Source organism: Schistocerca nitens, chromosome 3 (genome assembly GCF_023898315.1).
Source record: "Schistocerca nitens isolate TAMUIC-IGC-003100 chromosome 3, iqSchNite1.1, whole genome shotgun sequence".
Taxonomy (NCBI): domain Eukaryota; kingdom Metazoa; phylum Arthropoda; class Insecta; order Orthoptera; family Acrididae; genus Schistocerca; species Schistocerca nitens.
The window spans coordinates 48,807,089-48,819,885 of record NC_064616.1 but is presented as its reverse complement, the minus strand read 5'-3'; the positions used below and the strand labels follow the sequence as shown (position 1 = coordinate 48,819,885).

The window sequence follows — 12,797 nt, the reverse complement described above, 5'->3', positions numbered from 1 at the left end:
ATAAAAGGAAAAAATAAGGAAAAAACACAGTGTGAAGGTGTTATGTGGAATGTTGGATGTTTTATAATCATTATTATTAATTATTTGTATAACTTTTTTTTTACCAAACCCCTACTCTGTTTTATCCTAGCAATCCTTCAAAATATAAAATGTATTTCATAACAAGTACTTTTAGCTGCCTTTTTAAATAAGTGTATTTTTGAAATTTCTTTTATCTCTTTTGGTAATTTATTGTACAGTTTTATTCCTTGGTAGACAATGCTGTTTTGAGTTTTATGTTTATTTTTTCTTGGATAATGTAAGTTGAGTCTAGCTCTTGTTCCATGGTCATGGACAGAACTGTTTGTGCAGTAATTACCAATGTTATTTTTGATGTGTACAACTGATTGGTAAATGTATTCTCATGGAGCAGTTAAAATCCCCAGTGTTTTGAACAGATCTTTACAATGAGCTTGACTACCATTTTTGGTTATGGCTCTTTTCTGGAGTTTGAAAATTGTGTTCATATTTTGTGCATTTGTTCCCCAAAAAAGAATGCCATAGCTAAGAGCTGAGTGTACATATGAATGGTATGTAACTAAAAGACACTGCATGTTACACACTGATGATAGGATTCGAAAGGCATAACATTCTGATGACATTTTGTTTGCAAGAACTTGTGTGTGTTCACACCACTTCAACTGAGAATTAATATTCATTCCAAGAAATTCTGCATTTGTAACACAGTCTATAGAGGTGCCAGCTACATTTAATTTAACATTGTCATTTTCCCTCTTCAAACTGACATTTATGGCATAAGATTTCTTTATGTTCAATGTCACTTTATTGCTTACTGACGAATTGTAAACTTCCTTGCGAGCTTCATTTGCTTTCTCTGCAAGGAGTTCTCATGTTTTCTCAGTGACTATAATATTGCTGTCATCAGCGAAGAGAATTTTTTCATCATGAGTAATACTACTGGGAAAGTCATTGATGTATATCAGGAATAGTATTGGTCATAATATGCTATGTTGCAGAACCCCTTTGGTTCTAAGTGTTTTACTAAATGTTTAGATCTATTTGCAGTATGTGTTATCTCTACTCTTTGTGCCCTATCTGCTAAGTATGATCGAAGCCAGTCATTAGCTACCTCTCTTATTCCTAATGCTTCTAATTTATTTAATAGAATCTTGTGTTCAACTTATCAAAGGCCTTAGAAAGATCCAAAAATGTGCCTGTGACACACTCATCTTTGTCAAGAGCATCAAGTACAAACTATGTGAATTATACTCACACTCATCTTTGTCAAGAGCATCAAGTACAAACTATGTGAATTATACTATGGCTGACCTGTATTTTTGCCACTTCAGAAACCAAACTGTGATTCACTTAAAACAGGGCTTCACAACATACCGTATTTACTCGAATCTAAGCCGCACTCGAATCTAAGCCGCACCTGAGAAATGAGACTCAAAATCAAGGAAAAAAATTTTCCCGAATCTAAGCAGCACCTAAAATTTGAGACTCGAAATTCAAGGGGAGAGAAAAGTTTTAGGCCGCATCTCCAAATCGAAACAAAGTTGGTCCATTGTAATATGAGACACAATTTTGGTCGAATGAATGACGATACAGTTACAGTAGTTTAGTTCGAGTCGTAACCTTAGCAGTTAAGCTTTACCAGGTAGTCATTGCTATGCGTCAGGTGCTCCGTCCGTATTTATACGGGTACCCTTCCTTTTTCACGTGTTTTGTCTGGTTTGAATTGATTGCTTATTTTTCTTTCATCTGATAAGCGCCACTTTCTTTATTATAGGTGTTTACGTCACTCTAAGCTGAAAATGCATTACTGTACTGTGTCATGCATTGTTTGTCGCATTCTGATTGTGCATGTTTACCGCCTGTCGCCGCTCGCGGCATGGCTTGCTTTTGTGCGCACCACCGCAGCTTTTTTTTTTTTTTTTTTTTTTTTTTTTTAAAAAAAAGAAGAGGAATCGTCTCCTTAACGAAACAATGGCAAGAGACACTGCTATTTGTTGTTACTTACACTGCTGCTTTCTTTGATAATGTTCAACAAGAACCAAATAATACACTGCGTGTGATAGAAGATGTTCTGAACGAGAGTTTAGCGAAAATTTTTCTCCGTTTGAAAATCTTTGCAGGCGCCTCTTTAGTACATTACATTCTGCACAGAAATTAGAGTCATCTTAGATTTAAAAATCTAGTCAATTGCCGTATCACTATTAGGCATAAGAATAATATGAATATAAACATGACATGATATGTATATTCTTCCGTGTTTGCTGTTGTCTCACTCTAGTTTCGTAGTTTATTAGGCAGACACGATTTAAATGAGATAGCAGCAAACACGAAACAATACATGGCAAAATGTTTATATTCGTATTATTCTTATGGTGAAGAGAATACTGCATGTGATTCACAATTTATAGAAGTTCCTATTTATTTATTTTATTTCAGAACGTACAGTTGGCCGTATTGACAAACATCCCAAACAGTCCTGCCAATCGGATTTTCGTAGTACATGAAATGCTGCTACATTCGTGATGAACAATATGGAATTTGTATTTACATCGTTGGATAATGTATGAAAATGCAGTAATCGAAGCTCGGGGCGGAGAACAAAAGCTCGTCTTCCAACTTTTTTTTTTTAATTTATTTACTGACGCAGAGGATTTGCTGCCAGTATTTATCTTTGTGCCTACAAAGCATGCCTGTGTAGCGCTACATATATTCGACGGCAGAAGTTAGTTGTGGCGGCACCCACCAACATTTTTCAGAACTTCCGCTTGCTTTGCACTCGATTCTAAGCTGCAGGCGGTTTTTTGGATTACAAAAACCAGAAAAAAAGTGCAGCTTAGATTCGAGTAAATACGGTACATGCTCGCGGAGCAAGCTGTGAGCAGCAAGGCGTGAGCACGGAGCAGCGTGAGCACGCTACCCCCACTACCGGACCAGAGCTGAGAGTGGGGAGATCATGTGGGGCACACAACAGCTGCAGTCAATGTAGATCCACGGCCACCTGCAGGGATATCACTCACAAATTATTACTGCGACAAATGAAACAGATAAAGGAGAATGTACACGTGCCACATAATTTTATTAGCTTATGTGTATGCGTCTACATTCGTATTAATTTGTGAACTGTTACACAGTAAAAGGTGTCACTGAAGAGTGGGATTCTCGGTTATCTTGTACTTTTTTCCTTTTACAACTGCGTCTATGTTCGGAGTAATTGTTCTTGTGCATTGCAGGCCCAGCGTGCAATTTAAATTTCGATCAGACAATGCGTTTCTCAGGCGCATCTTGTTACATTTCATTGCAGAGAACAGTTGTTCACAAACATACGTGGAACCGAACATTGATATTATTGTAGCCGCCAGTTTGTGCAAACGAGGAAATCTATCCTGAGGGAAGTGTCTGTAGAATTCCAAAATATTTTTCTTGTTCCCTGTATTCTCTGTCACACTGCAGGTCAATAATTTCTAGTTGCAGCTCAGGACCAATCTCTTCAATATTCGCTGAATATGGAGAGGAGAACAGATCAACATCACTGTCTAGTGCTGTCAGATCTTGAAAGCGTTTATCAAATTCTTCCTTAAGGACAACTAAACTATGTGGATAACGTTCACAGTCTTTGTGAAAATCTTGCATGGATGATAATTTAGGAAAATGAGCTGTATTTCCTGTTTCCAGCTGACTCGCCCAAAGTGTCAATTTCATTTTAAAAGCTCGTATTCGATCTATGAAATGAGTAATTAGCAGATCTTTACCTTGTAGTGAAATGTTCAAAGCATTCAGATGGCTAGTTAAATCTGCTAAGAACGCGAGATCACATTTTCATGATGGCTCTTTCAATTCAGGAACACACATGTTATTTATTTCCATGAACATATTTATCTCATCTAATAGGCAAAAAAATTTATTTAATAATTTGCCACGACTAAGCCAGCGGACCTCGCTGTAATAAGGCAGGATACCATACTGGCTTTCTACTTCCTCAAGAAAGCTTTTAAATTGCCTGTGTTGTAGCCCATGCTTCCTTACATAATTGGTTGTACGAACAACAACACTCATCACATTTTTTAGAGTGATACTCTTTGCACATATGTTTTCCTGGTGGCTCACACAGTGAACGCCCCTTATTTCATTCAGCATGGTCGGTTTTTGCATTTTCTCCTTCAAAAGCGCAACGAAACCTGATTTTTTTTCCCTGTCATTGCTAGTTCACCGTCTGTAGACACTGAAACTAAAGAATTCCACAACAATCCTATATTTTCAACACTTTCTTCAACACTACTTAAAATATCACCTCCGGTTGTAGTGTTCTTCATGGCTACTACATCGAGGAGATCCTCCCTCACCTGAAGATCTCTATTAACACCTCTAATAAATATGGCAAGCTGCGGTGTTCCAGTGATATCAACACTTTCGTCCAGAGCTAGAGAATACGCCATAAAATCTTTACAGATATTTGCAAGCTGGCTCTGGACGTCGTCTGCCATGCCCTGTATGAGACGCATAATGGTCATGTTAGATAACGGCAGAATCCGAAACTGTTCCACTTGAGATGGACACAAATGTTCCGCTGCAACTACCAAACATTCTTTTATTAAATCGTCATTAGTGAAGGGGCACTGGGATTTTGCTAAAAGCAAAGCAATTTTGTAACTCGCTCTGAGAGCTGCCTCAGTTGATTTTTCTTCGTCGTCCAGATCATCTTCGGATAGCTTCCTTTTAAGTTTAATAACGTCCTGTGCACGATCTGGTCCATCACATTTTCCACTTCTGTAGTCTTTCGCGTGGTACGACATAATGTCACTGCAAATTAAATTTCCTAAAAGAATTCAGCATTTTGTGACATACTAAACATTTTGCAATACCATCTTTTTCTGTAAACAGATGCAATTCCTCCCAATGGGGGTTGAACTGCGAAAGCATGGTTGGGGTTACACAACGGCGACTTGACATGATTAGTAACCAGCGAAGTGGCTGTTAGAGCTGATCGTAGTACTTTAAACGTTACACAGTCGGCGCGAATTCAATAGGCATGCTGCGGCCCTATTCAAACGTGCGCGCACATTTCCCCTCCCTCCCTATTCCGCGACCTTGCACCTGCTTGCGAGCACGTGCCTGAGCAGACGCGAGCACTCGCGCTCAAAACCGGCCAGTTGTTAAGCCCTGACTTAAAAGATTGTAATTCATTAATTTGTCTTTCATAATTGCTTCTATTATTTTTGAGAATGGTGACAGCAGGGAAATGGGCTGATAATTTTCTATGTCTTCTGCATTACCTTTCTTGAGCAAAGGTACAACTCTTGCCTGTTTTAACTGTTCTGGAAATGTCTCTGATGTGAAGGATTCATTTATTATATTTGTTAAGGGGCCTTGTTTAATCTCTATTCACTGTTTCAGTACACACATATTGGTACTTCATCTAAGCCTACTGACTTCTTATTTTTTAGTGTTTGAACAGTTTTATTGACTTCATTCTCTGTGACTGGAAGTAACATCATTGTATTTAGTGCAACATTATTTACAGGTGTTATATTTCTTTTGCGGAATTTTTGCTGTAACTTCTCTGCAATAGTTGAAAAATGCTCGTTTACATTGTTTGCTACGTGTTTTGGATCATTTATTACCTTATCCCCCTCCCTTAGCAGTATGTTATTCTGTGTGTGCCAGATAACAGGAGCCACCGCACTTTGGCAGCCGCTATGACGCAGGAAGCCCGTAAGTTTGTACGTGTAAAACATTAAAAGCTGTTACATTATATCACAAAACAAAAAAGACATCTGAGGATACTCCAAGAGCATCGGAATTTCGTGAACCATACTAAAATGCATAATTCGGCTTAAAGTGCACATTCATATGTCCTGATTCCCAATGAAGTAGGCCTTGACCTGATATTGAGCTTTTCAGTTTGGTTTTCGGGATGTAAATTTTCTTGGAGCACCAGTACTGTATTATATCATGTTTGGTTCTTTATTATGGCATAATGCCATATGTGCTAGAAGTTCAAAACGTGCACTTGAAATGCAGTGAGCAGTTGAAATTAGCCAACCGTGTGGAACTAAACACTTTGTTTCAAACACGTTGACTGCCTCAGCATAAAAGATTAATAAAAGCCAAATTTCTTTAGCAAACCGACAAAAAAACTTCATTGTTCTACAAGGCGATTAATGGATAGCTGTCAGAAAAGTTCCTACAAACCATTTTCCGCACTACTTCCAGAATAGAACTTAAGCGGCTGCTAGACGGGGACTGTACAACTGGCCCTTACTAGTGTAGCGATCTGGCCAAAAATGTCATTTTCCTGGATACACCGAGATGATAATACGTAATCTTTCTTACCTGTTATTCCTATTAGTCGTTTATTTCCAGTCTGGTAGTCTGAATCCATGGATTTCCCTAGTAATTATAACAACGCTGATCATTCGCAAACCCAATCAACCACATAAATCGACAGCGTTTGGCGTTCACTCGTTCGGCTTTACTCCGCTCGGCTTGTATGGTTCGGTCCCCTTTTGCCTGCAGGAAAGTTTATTTCTAGATGCGACGAGGATTCCCCTGACAGAGACATCATGTACACTATGCACGCATTCAAAAATCAAATTATTATTATTATTATTATTATTATTATTATTATTATTATTATTTTTTACCGTGGGACCAAACTGCTGATGTCATCGGTCCCTAGGCTTACGCACTACTTAATCTATCTTGCGCTAAGTATAACACATACGCCCATGCCCAGGGGAGCATTCGAACCTCCGACGGGGCGAGCCGCGCAAACCGTGACAAGTCGCCTGAGACCGCACGGCTACCCCGCACAGGTTATGATTCATTCAGAAATCAACTTACAGAGTGTGTTCGAAAACCAACACGGATGCGCATTAAAATCATATGAGTAATAGATAGACCAACGTGCGCTGGATGCTAGGCACTTTGTGAAACTACGTTTTTACTCCTCAAGAATATGAATTTGGCACCCGAGCCACTGCGCATGCTTGAATCTGGCAGCTTGGGCGCGGCAGTAAAATTTTTTCCGGTTGCATCTAGCTGCTTGCTGTAACTGCTTACACAGCAGCAGTCACATTTCTGTAGCCAGAAATGGGAGAAGGTACTACCTACACGCCACTTAACTGCGCATGTGCATGAGACCACTCGTAACTGCTAAAATGAATCTAATGTAAACAGTTGTGATGTCACGCTCATCGGAGGCAATTTGTTGTTATGTAGCATTGCATGGTATCCTAAAGCCTTTGACGCATTTTGCTGTCGGCAAATGCTTGTATGAGCACTGTGTTTTGTTGTTGTATATGGCACATTTCCTTTGCAATTTATGTTTTATTTTCATTTTTTTTCCTCGTTCACATTTTATTGTTGCAGTATTATTCTGCAGTAGTGCGATGCAGTAATATCCTTTGTTAGAGTATTGATTATTACCAGTCAAAATTACAAAAATTTAACTGAAAACTAAACGTGTCTTCTACAAGACTTTGCATGATACTTAGAATGAGATGGTAATCCTCTTTCTTCACTGTTCCATTTATTTGTACAAGATCACCAGTCTTACCACCTCCAAAACATACCAAACCATGAGGGAGATCCGTCCGTGCTTAAATGTTGGAGGTACACATTGGTGTAACATTTGTTCACCTGGCAAGCGGTGAATAAACTTGTGTCACTTTGTGCAAAAGACCTCAGATTTGGATTCATCAGTGAAGAGTACCTTTTTCACTTATTTACTGCCCAACTTTCATGTTGTCTTGCCCAGTGTAGTCTCTTTTGCCTATTAACAGCTGGCAGTAATGGTGTCTTAGACGCCACATGCCCGTAAGGGTTCACTGCCTGAAGACGTCTTTTCACAGTACTTACACTCACAGGCTTTTCCCTATTATGGTTTAGTTCTGCTGCTAAAACTGGCAGTTTTGAAGCAACCATGTTTACTTGTGACTACTGTATATTTATCATCACTTTTTGATGTGGCTTTTGGCCTACCCTTTCAAGGGCGGTCCATATTCTGGCCCGTATTCAGACACCTCTGCAAGGTATAATGGACACATCCCCAGGAAACATGTTTTTGATGTGCTATTTGTCACATAGTAAGACCGGCTGGATGTGAAGACACAACTGCAGAATGTTTTCTGTTGAAAGCTCCTTTCTTCATCCCCTTATCGACGTTTACACTGAGCACTCAATGAAGTTCACTCCTTGATATCTCGTGCATAACTATATGCCCCTTTATTACCTGTAAACATGTTTACAGAGTTATTGAAGTCCTATGAATGCCATCTAGTAAGGAAAGATTATATTATGCAAGCATAATACAAAATCAGTGGCATGCAATGCTTGGAACATGAACAGCATAACAACGAAAAGTTATGCTTTGAACGATTTCATTTTTAAAAACTTGGAACACTAGTGTTCAACGTTATACTGAGCATGACACTGGGAAAACAATATAGCTAATTTGTATTTGTATCTGATAACTAGCCTTTTTTTATCTTACTTCCACGGCGTTCAAAAACTTTTGAGCAATAGTGTAGGTACTCATGTTACATATTCAATCATCAATTTTTGTTTGAGAAACAACATATAACAATGAGGCATTACTAATGAAAGCTAATTCACAGAGTTTTCTGCAACCGTAACACCACTTAAATGATTGCTACTTGTATTCAGTGAGGGAGTGATAATGGTGGCAAGACAAAAAAACCATAGCAAGGAAACAAGTATGAATATTCCAATCTGAAAGCTATATAAACAACACTTAACATACCTAATATCTTACTATGTGGAATTATGATGCCACTACAGTAATACAGCTACTCTCAGAGATGCAGCAACAAGCAAGCAGAAGCTTGCTGAGATCTGTGAGGCTAATGTGTTCTGGAATGTTCAAGAAATGTGACCACATGTTTGTCATCTGAACATGTCAGTCCTGAGAAGTAACTGCTATCAGTGAAGGGTGACAAATGGTGCAAGATAAAAGAGTTGTTTCACAGATTCTGAAAGGATTTGGGTGGTCACTAACAGCACCAAGGGGTAGTTGTGAGAGAAAAGTGTGCAGCTCATGCATAGATGGATAAGTATTGATGATTATGGAGAACAGAGTACACGTGGAGCACTTTGGAATATAGCATCACTACTGGTTATCAAGGAAGCTAAACGTGTAATCATTTACAACAGACATTACTTAGCTCAACCAGCAATGTGGATCAAGATATTAAAAACCGCTCACATTGGCAAATGCACAATTATTACCATTATAACTATTTTTACATGAGAAACACTACGCAAATTGCATAAGAAATATGTACTGCTGTCTTATGACTGACTTGGCCTAAAATGAGGAACTGTTCATTAGCAGCATGTCTGCACTGTTTTCGTCACAATAATATACAATGGAGTGACGAAACTCATTGAATAGCAATATGCATATATACAGATGGTGGTCGTATTGTGTACATGAGGTACAAAAGGGCAGTGCTTGATGGACCTGTCATTTGTACTCAGGTGATGTGTGTGAAAAGGTTTCCACTGTGATTATGGCCACACGATGGTTATTAATAGACTTTCAACACACAATGGTTGTTAGAGCTAGACACATGGGACATTCCATTTTGGAAATCATTAGGGAATTCAATATTCAATGATCCAAAGTGTCAAGAGCATGCTCAGAATACCACATTTCACAAATTACCTCTCACCACAGACAACACACTAGCCAAGAGACTTCACTTACTGACCGAGGGCAGTGGCATTTGTGTAGTTTTTGGTGCTAACAGACAAGCAACACCACATGAAATAATCACAGAAACCAATGTGGGACACAACAAACGTATCCATTAGGACACTGCGCAAAATTTGTCTTTAATTGGCTATGGCAGCAGATAACCGACACGAGTGTCTTTGCTAATAGTACATCACCTCAGTGCCTCTCCTGGGTTTGTGACCATATCAGTTGGACCCTAGACTACTGGAAAACTGTGGCCTGGTCAGGTAAGTTCCAATTTTAGTTGGTAAGATCTGATGGTACGGTTCAAGTGTGGTGCAATCCCCACAAAGCCATGGACCCAGGTCATCAACAAGACACTGTGGAAGTTGGTGGTGGCTCCATAATGGTGTGGGTTGTGTTTACATGGAATGAACTGGGTTCTCTGGATGTTAGGCTACATTGAGACCACTTGCAGCCATTCATGGACATCATGTTCCAAGACTACAATGGCATTTTATGGATGACAGTGCACCATGTCACTGGGCCACATTTGTTTGCGAACAGTTTGAAGAACATCCTAGACAATTCAAGTGAATTGTTTGGCCTCCCATATTGACTGACATGAATCCCATCAAACATTTATGGGGCATAATTGAGAGGCCAGTTCATGCACAAAATCCTGCACCACAACACTTTAACAATTATGGATGACTATACAGGCAGCATGGTTCAATATTTCTGCAGGGAAGTTCCAGCGACTTTCTGAGTCCATGCCATGTCGAGTTGCTGCGCCATGTCACGCAAAAGGAGGTCTAGTGGAAGAGTCATTAATAGCATCATTACACAACAGGAGAAAAAAATATGACAATTTTCTCTCCAAAACTCCACATAGCCAAAGAATCATTTCGGGTGGCATGGAGTTCCACACACATGTTGACCACTGCAATATTTCTGCAGGGAAGTTCCAGCGACTTTCTGAGTCCATGCCATGTCGAGTTGCTGCGCCATGCCACGCAAAAGGAGGTCCAGTGGAAGAGTCATTAATAGCATCATTACACAACAGGAGAAAAAAATATGACAATTTTCTCTCCAAAACTCCACATAGCCAAAGAATCATTTCGGGTGGCATGGAGTTCCACACACATGTTGACCACTGCAATATTGGGGCATCTGAAGTGCAAATATGGAGTTGTACCACATTCACTGCCTCATCAGACATGCACACATCCTTGTCATTTTTAACATCAAAATTCAACGCAACAAAGAACATGACACTCTATGCAGTACACACCCATACACGTTGTTCCTCTGACCAATGTCTTTGGCATTATGTGGTTGCAATCTTTGTTAAGTCTAACACACTGAGCCTAAGTGTATTAAAGCTAACTTCATGGAGATGGATGCAGAAAAATTGGTTTAATATCCTGCTTTCTGCATCTACTTACAAGGCTGAATGCAGCCGAGTTGTGTTTTGATGCTTATTCTGTCAGTATGTACACAAGAGTTAATCATCATATGTGACTATTGCAGATTCGGAATAATTCCTTCAAGTCTTTGAACACCTCATACCACTTCAAAACATTTCTGATATAACACAATGATACACACTAATAGAAGTTGTTATCTCATATTATTAAAAACTAGCTTCTGTCTTAGAAATGGCTCACCATTCCACAGATTGTTAACTCACATCACAGACAATACACTATCTTCATGAGTACTGAAATGAATACTGTCACTGAATATTAAAGACCGTGGCATTTGCAAATTAATGAATTTCCTTTATATCAGTGACATGTTCCTTTTATTAGTAGTATATCTGGCTGATGTGTTTAGGTGAGGGGAATTGCCACTTTTCTCTTCCTCTAATAATAATAATAATAATAATAATAATATCTAGTACTCTAAACTGGCCCTGATGCAAAATTCCTAGAACTCATCAGGTTACCTTTACTGAGCCTTCTTACAGGGCAAATTACTTACGATTTTATCAACAGCAGGCTCTGTGACTGATATTTGACTTGGTTTCCTTTTGCTGGATCGAGATCTCTTCATCTGTTTTTTCTCACTCTCTTTCTCATTCACTGCACCTGTATTGCCATCTACGTCTCCTGTGGAATTTACAGAATGATTGAAAGTCTGACACTAGAATACCTATGGAGAGAAAAATAAATTTGTAGTGTCCCAAAAAACTCTGCACTATGGGGGGAAAGTCTAATATTATTATGATTATGCACTTTATCATAACAACATACGATAACAAATACAAAGTTACATTGCTAAAATGAGTCTACAAAAAAACAGTATATGTTTTAACAACCTTGCATTTCCACATTCAGGCTAATTACATAACTTGTACAGAAGTGTACATTCCCACCATCTGATCATCATAACCACCACACAGCTGAATATCTGTGATGTGTGTTATCTATTATAGTGAAAATAGCTAACATTTCCATTGCAATAATGCTGCATATCTTTTCTAGACCATTAAGTAAGTTTTAGGTTAAGACAATTAATGTATTAATTCTATTTCATAAATAATTACTAAAAAAGACAAATTCTAAAAAATAAAATTATAGTTCATACCAAACAGACAGCAAGAACAGAATAACATGAAAAGTTGGAGGTATTTCTCCACAAAGTTTATCAGAAGGGTCTATATCAGGAGACACAAATGTAGAAAGGGGGGGGAGGAGGGGGGGGGGGGGAGAGGACCTGCATACAATATTTTCATAAACACTGGAAGGAAAATATGTACATCAAATGATCAGTGTGCTTAATGGTTTTTGAATTCCTTATTACATGCTCCCACAAGACTTGAGAATCCCTAAAACCATTCAATCACTACACAGATAGTTGTACCATACTGCATTTCGATAATTACTAACTTACAAATGTGTTTCAGCAAAACTGATGAGATAGAAAATGAATCTCCTCACCTTTTGTAAACTGCTGTAAGTTTCTTTAGGACACCCTTACAAATAATAATTACACTGGAGAAGTTACCTCAGGACCAACAAGCTGGGAAAGCAAGCATTTACTAGCATGTAGCAGGTGTACCAGTATGAAATGAGCG

General features: G+C 38.7%; 1 protein-coding gene across 1 annotated transcript in view; it reads right to left on the bottom strand.

The window, feature by feature from the left end:
* The window catches only part of LOC126247996 (kinesin-like protein KIF3A), a 110,967-nt gene that overhangs the window by 61,550 nt on the left and 36,620 nt on the right, over positions 1 to 12,797 (bottom strand). The window contains exon 8 of the mRNA XM_049948578.1: positions 11,702 to 11,829. Within this exon, the coding sequence (XP_049804535.1) occupies positions 11,702 to 11,829 (128 nt within the window). The remainder of the gene's footprint in view (positions 1 to 11,701; positions 11,830 to 12,797) is intronic.